The sequence below is a fragment of the Phacochoerus africanus genome, chromosome 1 (genome assembly GCF_016906955.1).
Source record: "Phacochoerus africanus isolate WHEZ1 chromosome 1, ROS_Pafr_v1, whole genome shotgun sequence".
Lineage (NCBI taxonomy): Eukaryota > Metazoa > Chordata > Mammalia > Artiodactyla > Suidae > Phacochoerus > Phacochoerus africanus.
In genome coordinates, this window is record NC_062544.1 from 147,677,970 (window position 1) to 147,694,423 (window position 16,454).

The window sequence follows — 16,454 nt, forward strand, 5'->3', positions numbered from 1 at the left end:
AATTCCAGCACGGGCATTTTTGCGTTTGTCCGCTGCCTCCTGTCCCTGCTTGTCCTTTTGCCTGGAGGTGAGCAACACTGCCCCTCAGTGGCAGCCTCAGCCATCACTTCCCCGTCACTTCAGTTCACGAGACCATCTTATCTGCACACCCCAATTCTTGTTTTCCAGAAGAAAGAATGGGACTGAATGGCTCATTTGGGGTCAGAAGACGACCTCTGGTTCAGCCACGTGTGTCCAGGGGTTGAGTTAAAAGGTGTAACTTTGGCTGCCCGGGCCCGTCCCTAGGTGGGTGATGGTTCTCAGAGAAGAGGCTTGTTGTAAGCTGGGCAAATACCCACAGAGATTCGTTAGCCTGTGGTCATCATCTTGGAGCTTATGAGCTAGATTCACATTTCTAGCTCCAGGCTCACAGGTCAGATCCCCCACATTTGTTTTCATTTGACCTGTGTGTAAGTGTCCAAGAAAACACATGGAACAACTGAATAGTTGAGAGCACTTAAAAATTAAAAGATTTTAGATGACAATCCAGCTTTTAGGCTTCATTTTAAAAATTGACAGACCCAAGCCTGCCACGGTCAGAGGTATCTAGGTGGCTTCTGTCCTCTTAAAACAGCGGATATCCTCTGGCTGGTGGCGCCAGACCCCACCACTCCGTCCTGGTCCACACACTGTCCCCAGTTCTTTTGAACTTTTCCTCCTGGACTCTAGACATTTGAATGTGTACCTCCTCCTCTAGAAGAATCTTCAGGGCCATTGCCTGCCCACAAGGTCATCTGCCTCTTGCATCTCATGCAGAGGCTAACTCCGAGCCCAGCACTGCTCTAGATTCTGAGTCAGCCACATTCCCGCAGCACTGGGCTCATAGGGGATTTTGCTTTTTGCAGTCTGCTCTCTGCACCACCGTGAGTGGCATTGATAAACCTGAGTGTTTTATGGAAATGAGGTGCAGGCCAGACTCAATGAGAATATGCAGTACTTGGGGCCCCCTCATGCATGGCGCCTCTTTCTTAGAATTAGAGCAAAGAATTTAATGTTCTGGCTTCCTTGACTAGAATAACTATCCAACACAAATGAGGCAGAAGGCAGAGCAGTTTGGAATGGGGAGTGGTGGGTGAGGCAATTTAGAATGTATCAAGAAAGGAAATCACAAACTCTCACTTTTTACTAAAGAAAATAAAATATGTACTAAGAATGTGGAAGGCATAACATTTTTTATCCAGTGGAATAAATCTATTCTATTTTGTTTTAAAAATAAATGCAGTTAGTTCTTATTCTTCCTATTACAAAACTAAGATGTCTTCATTGTTGAAGTCTTGGAAAATACCAAAGATAATCACATCACTTACTACCCCGAGGAAACCACTATTAACATAACATTGCGGAAATTCACCCCCTCTCTAAGCCTATTAGTTAGTAGAACTGACATCATCCTGTACAAACAATGTCTGTTGTAAATTTAATTTCATCATAAGCATTTTTCCACATCATTACTTGTGCTCCATAAATGTGATTATCGATGACTGCAGTTATCCCATAAAATGTGTAGTTCCCAAATGTTAGATTATTTCCTTTTATTTCCTACCTTAAATAATGTTGCAGTAAAGTGTCTTTGTCCATAGACCTTTATTCATGTTTTGAATTACCGTGAAAGAAATTTCCAGAATTTTCCAGGAAACAGGAAAGGTAGCTGACAGACAGATACCAAGATTCATAAACAGGATAAATCTTATCTCAAATTTTTATTGGTTTATATAGCTTTGTGAGGGAGTTCCCTGGTGCCTCAGCAGGTTAAGGATCCAGCATTGTCACTGTTGTGGCACAGGTTCAATTCCTGGCCCAAGAACTTTCGCATGCTTTGGGCCATGGTCAAAAAATAAAAGAAAATTCTTGTGAAAAATATGCCGCACTTTCTGCATTTATGTCCTTCTTCCTGTGTCTTCTGCTGCTCTTTATCTGTGAGTGTCTCATTTTCTCAAAGTTCACCCAGGAAACTTCTGTCGAGCACCTGTCGCGTGCCAGCCCAGGAGAATGGCAGTGAGGGAAAAAGTGTGGTCCCTGCCATCAAGGAAGGGGTGTCCTCCTCATGGTCCTGGATGCCAGCCTTCAGAAACAGAATTGGTGGGCACCCTCCATGCTCTAGAGGTGCTCCCTTGTAGTTGGTAAGCATCAGGTAAAGAATGAAAGATAAGATAAGTAATATAAAGGGGACTATTAGAAGTATCATGGGGCACACAAGGAGGAGGCAAAGACAGAGAGGGTAAAAGCACTTCCTTACCCCCGGGCTCCAACCTGTGTCTCCATACTCTTCACTCTGAGCTCCATTCATTCCCAACGATGCCCTTTGATGTCCTTGACATCCCCACTCTACCTTAGGAATGGCTGTTCCTTCCTCCTCTGTCCTGCCACCAGCTGGGATCTTACCTTTTATCATCCTTGTCCCGTTTGCACTGTAGAATTGGTTTTTTGGGTTTTTTTTTTTTTTTTTTAATTTCTCTTTTTAGGGCTCCACTGGCGGCATATGGAAGTTCCCAGGCTAGGGGTCCAGTCGGAGCTGCAGCCGCTGGCCTACGCCACAGCCACAGCAACACCAGATCTGAGCCGCATTTGTGATCTACATCACAGTTCACAGCAATGCAGGATCCTTTAACCCACTGAGTGAGGCCAAGGATCAAGCCCACATCCTCATGGATACTAGTTGGGTTTGTAACCCTCTGAGCCACAATGGGAACTCCCTGTCCAATTTTTAATTACATTTTTCTGATGCTATTTATCTTTTATCCTCTTCTTATCCTAACTGACAAACTCCTTAAAGTCAGGGGTTAATCAGTTAAGAATTGATTTTGGAGTTCATGATAGAAAACCCAAGCTAATCCAGAGGTGGTCCTGGATTGTATGGCAGCTCTGCAATCATCAGAGAGAACTCAGCTCCTTCCAAATTACTGCTTCACTTTCTTCATTTTATGGCTCTTCCTCATGGTCCTAACGTGGCTGCTTAAGCTCTATTCATCCTATCAACATACCAGCCAACTGGAAGAATGAAAGGCCAAAGAAAAGAATATATCCACCTCTGGAGTTCCCACTGTGGTGCAGTGGGTTAAGGATCTGGCATTGCTGCAGCTATAGCAGAGATCACAGCTGTGGCTGGAATTGCATCCCTGCCCTAGGAACTCCCATATGCCATGGATGCAGCACCCCCCCCCCCCAAAGAAAAGAAATACATTCTCCCTCTAGGGCTGTTTTCTGGCAGTTGCAGTTGCAAACTCCATTTCCAAGTCACTGGAGCTTAGTCACACGGTAATACCCAGCCACAAAGGAGCCTGGGAAATGTAGTCTCTATTACAGGCAGCCATGTATTCAGCTGAAATTTAGTCTGTTCCTAAATAGAGATCCGATACTGGAAAACTATTAGCAGTTGCTGCCACAGTGAAAAACCAAGGAGGAATCAAGGATGACTTCTCTGAGCTAGACAGGGCTGCCTGTGGGGCCAGTGTGTCACTCACCAAGAAAGGAAGAAAACACAACAGCTGCTGCTAAATGGGTACTTCCTGTATGTCAAGCACTGTACTCAGTGTTTATCTCTATTTTATTTTATTTTTATTTATTTATTTATCTTTTTGCCTTTTCTAGGGCTGTTCCCTCGGCATATGGAGGTTCCCAGGCTAGGGGTCTAATTGGAGCTGTAGCCACTGGCCTACACCAGAGCCACAGCAACGTCAGCTCACCACAGCTGACGGCAACACCAGATTCTTAACCCACTGAGCAAGGGCAGGGATCGAACCCACAACCTCATGGTTCCCAGTTGGATTCGTTAACCACTGAGCCACGACGGGAACTTGTGAGATGTGAGGAAAAACTCAGTCTTTGTGAAGTGAAATGTCTTGGCCCAGCTAATTAGGGCAGAAGCAGGATGAGAGTAGAGGTTTACTAGTTTACAAAGCCTAGGGTTTTTGTTTTTCTTTTCTTTTTTTTTTTTTTTGGCTGTGCCCTTAGTGTATGGAATTTCCCAAGCTAGGGTTCAATTTGAACCTATACCACAGCAGCGACCCAAGCTGCTGCAATGACAATGCCAGATTCTTAATCCTCTGTACCACAAGAGAACTCCACAAAGTCTAAGTCCTTAACTGCTACCCTACTCTACCAGCCAAACGAGCCCCAACCCTTCTGTGGACCAGCACTGCTGCAATGGGAGAGAAAGTAAAGAAGGTTAGGCCACTTGGAACCTCATTTAATGTGTAGCATTTCTTTAAATCGTATAGTTTCTCTGGCCTCCCTTTCTGGCTGTCAACAAAAATTCCTGTTCATTGGCCCCTTTTGTCTAAAACCAGCAATTACCATTAAGAAAGCAGTATTTCTAATTTGGAATCGTATTCAGGCTACCTCTTCTCATCTCCTATGATGGGGGAGCTTATTATCTCTCAAGCCCATTCAGTGCATCGTTGGATAACATCTGTTTTTAGAAACTCTTCCTTCCCTTGAGCTGAAGGCTGTTTCCTTTGGCAGTTCAGGGTTCATATTCCTCAGTTAGATCAGTGGGTCTCAGCTACCGGTCACTTTACTTCCCAGTGGATACCTGGCAATGTCTAGCTAGAGATACTTGCATTTGTCCTGTCTGGGAATGGGCCGTGGGGGAGGCAGGTATGCTGTTGACATCTGGTGAGCCGAGGCCAGGGGTGCTGCTAAACAGCCAACCGTGCACAGGACAGCCTTTCACAACAAAGAATCACCCAACTCAATGGAAATAGAATGAAAGTTGAGAAACGCTGAGGTAGACAGACCTAGTTTTTGAATCTTGGCTTCACCTTCTACCTCCAGTGTGTGACCTTGAGTAAGTTGCCTCACCCTTCTGAGCCTGAAGCTGACCATTGTACTCATCTCTACCTTGAGGAGCATCAGAAAAACCTCCCTTTGGCCTCGTGGTGGACACTTAATAAACAACATATGAGAAGCTTAGAGCTGGCTTTCTGTCATAGCTGCCCCTGTTAGTGCTCCCAGGACGTGGATGGAATGTTGACTACCTTTGTGTATTTGCTGGCATATGGACCTGATAGGATTATTCTGTAATCACTCTAGTAAAAATTCTACTGCAGCTCATGATTTTGGAGTGGAGCCATTGCCTTAATTCAGAAATGGGGGCTTGCTCATGTATGTGAGCCTCTTAAAGAAAAAGGGTCCCTTTTGGCTTGTCACCAAGCTGTCATCAATGGGGTTAGCAGAGTTCTCCAGTGTCTCAGCAGAGGCTCCAGACAGCCAGGGAGAAAAGGTTATATTCTTTTTCCTGCTTTGTGTGTGGGGGGGGACATTAGTGAGAACTCTCATCCACTGCCCCTCCCTCCTCGAGGGGCATGTGCTATAAAGAGGCTGCAGGTGCCCACCCTTCTGGAAATGCCCTGTCTCCAATGCCTCCTCTAGCTTGCATGCTCTCTCCTTCGGGCATATCCTTTTTGTAGGCCCCAGAGGACTCTGGGGTCTGGGCAGCCCGAGGGGAATGTGGCCTCCCGTGCATCGTGGAGAGAAATAAGAATCTGTGTCCATAGATACCTCCCATTCTCTGCTGGGAGGTATTTAGGGAGGGGAATGGTTCGCAGATCTTCCCCCAGGAACACAGATCCCCAGAGAGAGGAGGGCGCCTTATGTTGGCTGTCTCACTGAGTGGAGCCCTCTCCAGGACTGGGTGATAGAAGAGAGACCAGAATGGCAGCCACACAGGCCCTGGGCTCAGGAGGGCCCCACGCTTGGTTGTGTTCTGCTGCCTCCATCTTGACATTCTTAATAAGATAAAGTCTTTTTAAATTTTCCCCTGGGCCCCACAAATAACACAGCAGGTCCTGACTGGGGCATGCAGGGGCACAGCTGTGCTCCTGTCGCTTCCCCCAGGCCACCGTCCCAGTGGGGCCCCTGCATGAGCAGCGTGGATGCTGTGGTTGCCTTTCCAGGAATTTTTCTGAATCTCATGCTTTCAGAGGACAAAAGTAGGTTTTCTTTCTCCCAAAACAGATCACTGAGTTGAAAAGGACCCTTTCACCAGTGAGTATCTGTCAAATGAGTAAGTTTTGAGTTGAGATATTTCAGCATGTCTTGTCTCTCACTTACTTAGAAAATGCTTCTTGATCCTCTGCTTTTAGTTTTACCCCCAGTGACATGTCCAAGCTAGGAAGGAGGAGACTTGATAAAGAATCAAGCTTACAGTAATAGTTAAGAAGATAAACTTATGCTGTATTACTTTTCTCCAACATTCTTTAAAAAAAAAATTGAAGTATAGATGGCTTAACAGTGTTGTGTTAGTGGAATTCCCTGCTTGGGCTCAGCAGGTTAAGGATCCAGGATTGTCACTGCCGTGGCTCTGGTTACAGCTGTGGCATGGGTTTGCTCCCTGGCCCAGGAACTTCCACATGCCATGGGTATGGCCAAAAAAACCCCAGAAACAAAAACAATGTTGTGTTAGTTTCAGGCATACAGCACAGTGATTTGAGTTATACATTTATGTACACATTCTTTTTCATTGTTGTTTATTACAGGATATTGAATGTAGTCCCCTGTGCTATACAGTAGGACCTTGTTTATTTTATAGTTTCCAACATTTTCTTATGAAAAGTGTCAGTGAAATAGAAAAATTAGAACCATTGTACACTGACCATCCATATACTCAATACCCAGCTCATAAATTAATGTTTTGCTCATTTTGCTTTGTCATATACATATATTCATTTATCTATTCTTCTAACCAATCAGCCATCCAACTGACTTTTTGACTCATTTCAGAGTAAGTTGCAGACACCAGTAGATTTCACCCCTAAACACTTAATACACAACATTAACTTCTTTTTTTTTCGGCCATACCCATGGCATGTAGAAGTTCCTGGGCCAGGAACTGAACCTGCTGCATTGCCATGGGAGCAACACCTGATCCTTAATCTGCTGCACCACACAGGAACTTCCACAACACTAATTTTTATTTCAGGAATTTCAATTCAATCAGGACAACTTTTGTTTTTTCATCAAAAGGGAAAAAAACACATAGATTTGTGTAAAAAGTATTATTTTCTGTCAAACATAACTGCTGTGGAATAAATAAATAGTATATATGCACAGTGAAAAAAATTATTTGTTTTCCCTCTGTGTTTTTGAGATAAAGAGATAAAAGAGAAATAAGAAATTTCCAGAGTTCCTTTGCGGCTTAGCATGTTAAGAATCTGGCATTGTCACTGCCATGGTGCAGATTCGATGCCTGGCCTGGGAACTTCCATATGCCACAGGTGTGGCAAAAAGAAAAAAGAAAAGGAAAGGAAAGGAAAAGAAAAAGAAAATTCCCTCAAGGCAATGAGGAAAGAGAGAAATGAGACATGTCTGTGAGAGTGGGAAGTGAGAGCTACTTTGGGAATGCTAAGCTGTGTTTTCCTGCGTCCTCCCAACCAAAAAAAAAAAATTCCCGAGTTGATACTCACTTAGCCTTCTTTGCCCCTTCCTGAGCTGACTGTGGACAGTTCCAAGTGATTTGGACTTGGTCAGGGTTGAAGGGGAGGCTGTGAAATAATGGGCGTAGGATGTGGGAGTGGAGGGGAGTTCATGCTGAAGCTGTAGATGTGGGGGTGGTCCTCACAGAGGTGATGCTGGAATGGGGTGGGGTGAGTGGATAAGACCCCTGAGGCCAAGAGCAGATAATGGTGGGAGCAGAGAGCGGGTTACAGGAGGGGATGGTGATGCTACTAAAGTAGTCAGAGGAGGCACGGTTGGAGGAGTCAGAGGGCTGCCCTGGCTGTGGAGTTCAGGGCTAGACAACAGCATGGAAAAACACCTACAGAGACTCTAAAAAGGGGGCCTGGAAAGCCCTTAGAGACCACCTGCCCCACCTCTCGCAGTTGCCGCATGAGAAGACATAGGCTGAGAGATCACTCAGAAAGTCAGTGACAGAGCTGGGGCAAAATCAGTGCTAGTGGTGCTTTTCCAACAAAGTAACTCAAAGGGTTCCTTCCACAGGATCAGATGACTTGGAGGCCTTGCTTTTTCTTTTTTTTTTTTTTCTTTTCCTTTTTCTTTTTTAACTGAAGTATAGATGATAAGCAATATTATACAAGTATACAACTTAGTGATTCAATATTTTTGTAATTTATACTCCTTTTCAAATTATTATAAATATTGGCTATATTCCCTGTGTTGTATAATATATCCTTTCAGCTTATTTATTTTATACATAATAGTTTGTACCTCTTAATCCCCTACCTGCTTCTCTATCCTCAGTGGTAACCACTGATTTATCCTCTATATCTGTGACTCTTTTTCGTTATTTTCATTAGTTTTTTAGATTTCACATATAAGTGATATCATACCGTATTTGTCTTTCTCTATGTAACTTATTTCACTTAGCATAATACCCTCCAAGTCCATCCATGTTGTTGCAAAAGGCAAAATGTCATTCTTTTTTATGGCTGAGTAGTATTCCACTACACACACACACACACACACACACACACACACACACACACACACACACACACTACCACATCTTCTTTATCCATTCATCTGTTGATGGTTGCACCCATATCTTTGGCTATCATAAGTAATGCTGCTGTGCCTGTGTATTTTCAAATTAGTGTATGTGAGTGAGTCCAAACAAACCAAAACATTGGAGTTTGGAAGAGAGAAAGGTTTATTGAAGGGCTATGCAAGGCGACAAGTGGCTTGTCATCCCCACCTCCCTCAAATATCCCAAACACCTAGAACCAAAATTTCAAAGCATTTTTAAAGGCAAGGCAAGAGAGGGGTCAGGTTGGTTGTTGCAGAATTCCTGGTGAGGAAATCCTTTCTTCTTGCAGCTATCCACAGAGGTCAGGTCAGGATGTTCCTGTAAACATCCAACAAGATACATGTTACACTTTAGCAAGGAGCTAAAGCAGAGGATATGGGGGAAGAGCCTGCATATGGGGGAAGGGTCTTGTATGGTTACATGTTGACCATCTGCATTTCCTCTTTGAGAAAATGTCTATTCAGTTCATCTGCCCATGTTTTAATCAGTTTTTTCTGGGTTTTTTTTTTTTGATGTTGAGTTGTATAAACTGTGTGTGTAGTCTGGTTATTAACCCCTTATTGATCATATCATTTGCAAATATTTTCTCCCATTCTGTAGGTTGTATTTTCATTTTGTTGTTAGTTTCCTTTGCTGTACAACAGAATAAGTTTAATTAGGTCCCATTTGTTTATTTGGGGTATTGGTTTTTGTTTTTGGTTTTTTTTTTTTTTTTTTTTTTTTTTTGGTCTTTTTAGGCCTATACCCACAGCATATAAAGATTCCCAGGCTAGGGGCCAAATTGGAGCTGTAGCTGCAGGCCTATGCCACAGCCACAGCCATAGCCACACCAGATCTAAGCCGTGTCTGTGACCTACACTACAGCTCATGGCAATGCCAGGTCCTTAACCTACTGAGAGAGGCCAGGGATCAAGCCTGCATCTTCATGGATACTAGTCAGATTCATTTCTGCTGAGCCATGACAGGAACTCTGGGTCTTGCGTTTTGTCTTTAAAAATCATGTGAATTTAGCCTTCTATTCAATAATTTATCTGGATTCATCTTAATGTAAAAATAATTTGTTTTTGCTAAATTATCAAGAGACAGTTACGCACCGTTAGCACTTCCCAGCTTTCTTTAAACTCATACCACTTTTTGATGAATATAAAAATCTAACAATGTCTTCTGAAGGTTTTAATACATACTTTAACTTCCCACCCTAATTGAGGATCATCTATAAGAGATTCCAATCTGTTTTCAGGATAGCCCCACCAGCAAAGATGTTTTTGTTACACATTAGTTTGCACAGTTTATGTTATGAGAAATTCAAATATAAAAGTAAAATAATAAACATGCTTTCTCAAATAACATGCCTCTCTTTCCATTTGAGAACCATTCATCTGAGGAGATGTTGGAGATTTATTTCATGCTCTGTGTGCCCTAGTAACCTCCCCCATATTGGTTAGGATTGCTTTTATTTTAATTTAATTTAGGTTTATTTTATTTTATTTGCCCAAGCCCCCTGCATGCAGAAATTCCCGGGACATAGATCAAAACCAAGCCATAGCAGTAACAGTGCTGAACCCTTAATCACTAGGTCACTGGGGAACTCCTGGAGTGCTTTTAGATGCAAGTAAAAATCCCCACAACAGTGACTTAAACAAAAAAGCATATTTAATTATTTCCCATGATAACCAGCCTGGAAGAAGAAGATTCCAGGGTTGGTTCACTTGCTCTGTAATAATAGGACTATGACTTGGCATCTCAGTGGTTTTCTTGGCTTTTCCCTGGTGACCCAAGATGACTGCTATAGCCCCAGCATCACACCCTGTCCGGAAAAGGGGGCAAGTGGGAAACACCCTTTCACTTCTTTTGCGCATCTGTCAGAGAGGAAGAACTTTGCAAAATACCCCCCCCCCTTTCCTTGAGACTTCCTTGGCCACAGTTGTGTCTCAGACCCACTCATAGACCAGCCACTGACAAAAAGGAATGAGGATGCCATGTGTAGCTTAGACCAGTCATGGTGCAGCCTCTCTCCTAGAACACATGCAACCTGGGACATGTACAAACCTCATCTTGTTTTTGCCCAACCCCCTCAATAGAATGTGAGTTCTTTGAGGGCAGCAATTTTTATTTTGTCCACTGCTCTATCCCCAACCCCAGAATAATGCCCAGGAATATAATAAGTAGTCATGGAAGGAAGGAAGGGAAGGAGGGAGGGGGGAGGGAGGGAGGAGGGGGGAAGGAGGGAGGGAGGAAGACCTAAGGAAGTGGGGGATATAGGCTGTAGGTATCTAGCAGCATCTCTTGCTCCTTGACAGCATACACTCCAGTTTGATTACCATGATAGCACTGAGTCTGCTGATCACCAGGGCTCTGACGTGAATCCTCATGTCTTTCTTCCCAGGGAGTGAACAGGAGCTGGAGGCTACTCTTGTGCCAATGACCTTTCCTAATTCCTCCTTTACCTTGGAAGACAATATGTGTGAGGCGAACAAGACCACCATGGCCAACCCTAAACTGATGCCCCTGGTGGTGGTCCTCAGCGCTGTCTCCCTGGTCACGGTGGGACTCAACCTGCTGGTCCTGTGTGCCGTGCGCAGTGAGCGGAAGCTACACACGGTGGGGAACTTGTACATCGTCAGCCTCTCGGTGGCTGATCTGATCGTGGGGGCCATCGTCATGCCCATGAACATCCTCTACCTCCTCATGTCCAGGTGGTCCCTGGGCCGCCCACTCTGTCTCTTTTGGCTTTCCATGGACTACGTGGCCAGCACAGCGTCCATTTTTAGTGTCTTCATCTTGTGCATCGATCGCTACCGCTCTGTCCAGCAGCCCCTCAGGTACCTGAGGTATCGAACCAAGACCCGAGCGTCGGCCACCATCTTGGTGGCCTGGCTTTTCTCCTTCCTGTGGGTCATTCCCATTCTTGGCTGGCATCGCTTTGTATCACGGACCTCAAGGCGCCGGGAGGACAAGTGTGAGACAGACTTCTATGATGTCACCTGGTTCAAAGTCATGACCGCCATCATCAACTTCTACCTGCCCACCCTGCTCATGCTCTGGTTCTATACCAAGATCTACAAGGCTGTGCGGCGGCACTGTCAACACCGGGAGCTCATCAATGGGTCCCTCCCTTCCTTCTCTGAAATTAAGCTGAAGCCAGAGAACCCCAAGGTGGGGCCTAAGAAAGCAGGGAAGGAGTCTCCCTGGGAGGTTCTGAAAAGGAAGCCGAAAGATGCTGGTGGTGGATCTGTCTTGAAGCCCTCATCCCAAGACTCAGTGGAGATGAAGTCCCCAGGCGTCTCCAGCCAAGAGGATGGAGAACTGGACAAATTCCATTGCTTTACACTTAACATTGTGCAGACGCAGATGGAGGCAGAGGGGAGCAGCAAGGGATACGTAGCCGTCATCCACAGCCAGAGCCAGCTAGAGATGGATGAGCAGGGCCTGAACATGCGTGGGGCCAACGAGATATCAGAGGATCAGACCCTGGGTGACAGCCAGTCCTCTCGGACAGACTCAGACACTCCTGCAGAGCCAGCACCGGGAAAAAGCAAACCGAGAAGTGGGTCTAGCACAGGCTTGGATTATATCAAGTTGACTTGGAAGAGGCTCCGCTCGCATTCGAGACAGTATGTGTCTGGGTTGCACATGAACCGAGAAAGGAAGGCCGCCAAACAATTGGGTTTTATCATGGCGGCATTCATCCTTTGCTGGATTCCTTACTTCATCTTCTTCATGGTCATCGCCTTCTGCAAGAGCTGCTGTAATGAGCATGTGCACATGTTCACCATCTGGCTGGGCTATATCAATTCCACACTGAACCCCCTCATCTACCCCTTGTGCAACGAGAACTTTAAGAAGACATTCAAGAAAATTCTGCACATTCGCTCCTAAGGGGTTTCAACCCAGTGATGTGTATGATGTCCCTGAAGGAAATGGAGGAGGAATGCCTGTGTGTTGCCAGGCACCTGAGCTTTCTGGAGTCAAAAGAATAAGTCATAGGGGCTGCCAAGTAGTTTGGAAAGTTCATGGTTACCACTGGAAAAACAGCAGATGGTGGTGGTCAGCAGAGAGATTGTACCCTGAAAGCAGACTAATTCCAATAGAACTGGAGCTGAATGAACTCTCCTGCTCCTGGGGAAATATGGGAACCTCAGACTCTCCTTGCAAGTCAAGCTTTCAGATTCGAATTAATGGGCCACTGAAGAGCCGTGTGGGTAGAGTTCCACTGGAGAGGTAGACAGAACTCTGGAGCCTTCCTGGAATGGAGCTGTGTGACTATACAGAGACCTTATAACAGACACATGCTGTCCCCTGCCAGGGGTCACCTTGAGAGGCATGACAGCTATTCGACTGTGACTGCCACTTCTCAGAACACCTCTCTTCTGAGCCTCTTTTACAGCATTCTCCAGACCCAGTGTCTGAACCACTCTGGAAATTCTGCCTTATTATTTCTCACTCACATACATCTTGGAGCTGATAGGAAATTATGCAGCTTGCACATCCATCATTTCAAACCCAAATTCCTTTCTGCTGTTAAAAAAGGTTAAATGCTGTCGTCAAAAAAAAAAAAAAAGAGAGAGAAAAGGAATTTTTTTTTTAATGGTTGCACATTAAAAACAAAAAAGGAGAGTGGGGAGAAGAAAGTCATATTTCTTGAGGGCTGTGCCAAGTTGATTGCATTAAAGCCCCATGACACCCCACAGCAGGAGGATGGTGTCACTAGAGAAGCAATTTGAAGTGCAGCAAGGTCAAATTAGGTGCCTGAGATCATAGAGTTAGTTATATGAGAGCTAGAATAAACATCCTGTAGTTTCAGCTAATTATAATACATTTTCTCCAAAAGGCAAGAATTTGTCCTATTTAGCATGTGCAAAGGCAAGAATTTGTTCTATTTCGTAGGCGCCGCGCGCGCGCGCACACACACACACACACACACACACACATACACACACACACACACACTATTCCCTAGAGGGGTGGCAGTTCTCAAGAGTGTATTGAGGTGGAGTTCCCTTGTGGTGCAGTGGGTTAAGAATTCAGCCTTGTCACTGCAGTGGCTCAGGTCACTGCTGTGAGGCAGGTTTGATCCCTGGACTGGGAACTTCCATATGCTGTGGGCATGGCCAAAAAAAAAAAAAAAAAAGAACATACTGAGAGGAGCAGTAATAGCTGATGGAGAAGATGTCTGTGGCCATCTAGGTGATACTTTTGAAGAGACAGTGTGCATTTTCATCCCTGAGTTCTGTGTTTGTTCAAGAAAAGTCATCTTCTTTTATGGTCACACCTCTTAACTAAAAACTAGCAAAGACATGGGAACAGGCAGTTTTCCTTGATGTTTATGTTGCAATCTGGTTGTTATTTGTATTTTAAAACTTGATGTTTAATATATGTAACCATACCAGTGGGAGTACCTATACAAGCTGATATTTTATGTCTTGTGTTCCCATTTGCATGATCTGTTAAAATGAACGATTTTTATCTATCTAAAATATTATATTTGAAACTATACTGTTACAAGTTTATTGATTTAATTCTGCCTTTCTGAGTCTCTTGGACTAAGAAGATGTATTGAAATGTAGTTATCACATGTTACAGGATCTGATATAGGGTTCTCTTTGGTTTCTGGTCACATTTGTAAATATCTTTAGAAAAGGACTTTTTATAACAAGCTCCACCTTCCTCTCCGCATCTCCCAAAACTCTTCTCCCTCAAAACTGGGGGAGCTAAGGAGACTTTTATCCTGGTCTAGAAGCTGCGGCTGGTCCATTTCCAGGTCAGAAACCAGGGATAATTGCTTCCCAGGATCCCTCAGGACCAAGGAGCACTTAAGAAGACCACCCCATATAGACAGATGGCTAAGTGCCTATTATTGATGTTAATGAATGGTTGAGGCAACTAGTGAAGAGAAGTGGTTACAAACTCTGACTTCGGGTCAACAGGAACTGGATTTGAGTCTGACAGGAACAAGAAAAGTCAATATAAATGGCCAGAGCATAGAAAACAAGGCCCATGCGGTATTGTGTATGGGGTTTATGGTGCTTGCAGCATGAATGGTACCCAGTAGGGACACGTAAGTAGTTTTGAAATAAACTGAGCACATACCACGTGCCAGGCAGATCTCTGTGTTTTTATAAACAGGCAAACTAAGGCACAGGGAGATTAAGAATGGGCTGTAAGACCTGATTCTGGAATGGGCTTCCTTTCCATGGTATTAACCTATTCTTCCTACTCCTGTCTGTATGCTTGAATTAATTCTTGAACTGGTGAAAAGCAGTTGACTGTGGTGCAGACACAACTCAGCCCTAACCCACTCAGGAAAGAACCAGTGGGTGATGATTTATGCAGAATCCACTTAAACCAGGCTCTCTGCCCTAAATATGAAAATAAATGCCTTCTTGGGAAAGGCTGTCACAGACCTTGATTGTAGATTAAAACGTACAGAGGCAGAAGCCCCTTCAGGTTTCTTTTTATGAGCTTAAAGCAAATTCCTCCACTGACCAATTTACCAAATGTTGACCTCTTTTGAACTATTTACAAGGTTTGCAACAATGCATCTTGGATAAGGTTTTTTTGTTTTGTTTTTTTTTCTTCTCAGGGCCCCACCTGCAGCATATGGAAGTTCCCAAGCTAGGGGTCCAGTCAGAGCTGCAGCCGCTGGCCTATACTACAGCCACAGCAACACCAGATCCTTAACCCACTGAGTGTAGTCAGGGATTGAATGTGCGACCTCATGGATACTAGTCGGGTTCATTACCACTGAGCCACAACTGGAACTCCCTGGATGAGGTTTTTTGTTTGTTTTTTGTCTTTTTTTTTTTTTAGGGCCACACCCATGGCATATGGAGGTTCCCAGGCTAGGGGTCCAAGCGGAGCTGCAGCCGCCAGACTACACAACAGCCACAGCAACGCAGGATCTGAACCACATCTTCGACCTACACCACCGCTCATGGCAACGCCAGATCCTTAACCCACTGAGCAAGGCCAGGGATTGAACCCACATCCTCATGGATGCTCGTGGGTTCGTTAACCTCTGAGCTACATCGGGAACTCCTGGATGAGGTTTTTAAGAACAGTTTTCTACAGTTGTTATGAAGTTAGAGTAACTGATTTTTGTTTTTCTTCCTTTTGCATATTAGGGAAGGTTCAATATGCTTTGTCCCAGATCACTGCTATTGCAGGGAGAAATCCAGTTGCAGAGAGTAGAGAAGTAGAGGTGAAGAGATGACAGGTGGAGGGCAAGGGGTAGAAATAAGAGGAAACTAGGGCAGGTGGGGGTGTTACCAAGTCCAAGTTCCTACTGCTTGCTACACAATGGGCCAGTAAATTGAGAGGTGAATTGTTGGAGCAAGGAATTGTGACTTTATTTGCAAAGCCAGCAGACCCAGAAGATGGTGGACTGGTGTCCTTAAGACATCTTCCCCAGGTTAGAATCCATGCTGGTTTTATACTAAAAGAGGAGGGGGTCGAGTCCTGCTTCTGGCCAGACTCTCTAGGGGATGTGTTAATTTCTTCTTTGCAAACTTTCACAGGTGTGATCTCAGAGAGACATTGGTGAGTGATGGCTTGATGCAAGATCTGAATTCTCTGCTCAGGAATTGAACCTGGGCAGCCTGGGTGGAGACCAGGAGCCCTAGCCACTAGACTAGCTAGAGGCTGCAAGCAGAATTCCCCTGATTCTTGCCCCCTCTTGAAAGCAAGAATGTTTCAAGGAGACAAAGATTGTAAAAACTGGCACAAAGTTTATTATTAGAGACACAGTATAAAATGAGGGAGATTACATAGGGAAATCGTTTATTTATCTAAGGCAGAAGCAAAGCACTAATACACACCCAAAGGAGGAATGCGGGTGCAGGTGTCTTCCTCCTGAATGACGAGCACACCACCAGAGAGGTGATTTAAATCAATTATATAGGACAGTGCTTCTGGGTCTTTGTTTTTCTTTGGC

At 44.6% G+C, this 16,454-nt stretch overlaps 2 protein-coding genes across 3 annotated transcripts in view; both read left to right on the plus strand.

Moving 5' to 3' along the window:
• Positions 1-14,017, plus strand: part of HRH1 (histamine receptor H1) — a 97,871-nt gene extending 83,854 nt beyond the window's left edge. Inside the window, exons 2-3 of one of the 2 annotated variants that reach the window (XM_047780961.1) lie at positions 1,979-2,159; positions 10,908-14,017. In XM_047780961.1, the coding sequence (XP_047636917.1) occupies positions 10,943-12,400 (1,458 nt within the window). In that variant the 5' untranslated portion in view covers positions 1,979-2,159; positions 10,908-10,942 and the 3' untranslated portion in view covers positions 12,401-14,017. The remainder of the gene's footprint in view (positions 1-1,978; positions 2,160-10,907) is intronic. The other variant, XM_047780951.1, reaches the window with a different exon arrangement.
• ATG7 (autophagy related 7) overlaps positions 1-16,454 on the plus strand; it is a 376,249-nt gene that overhangs the window by 83,778 nt on the left and 276,017 nt on the right. The gene's annotated exons all lie outside the window — the stretch shown is intronic.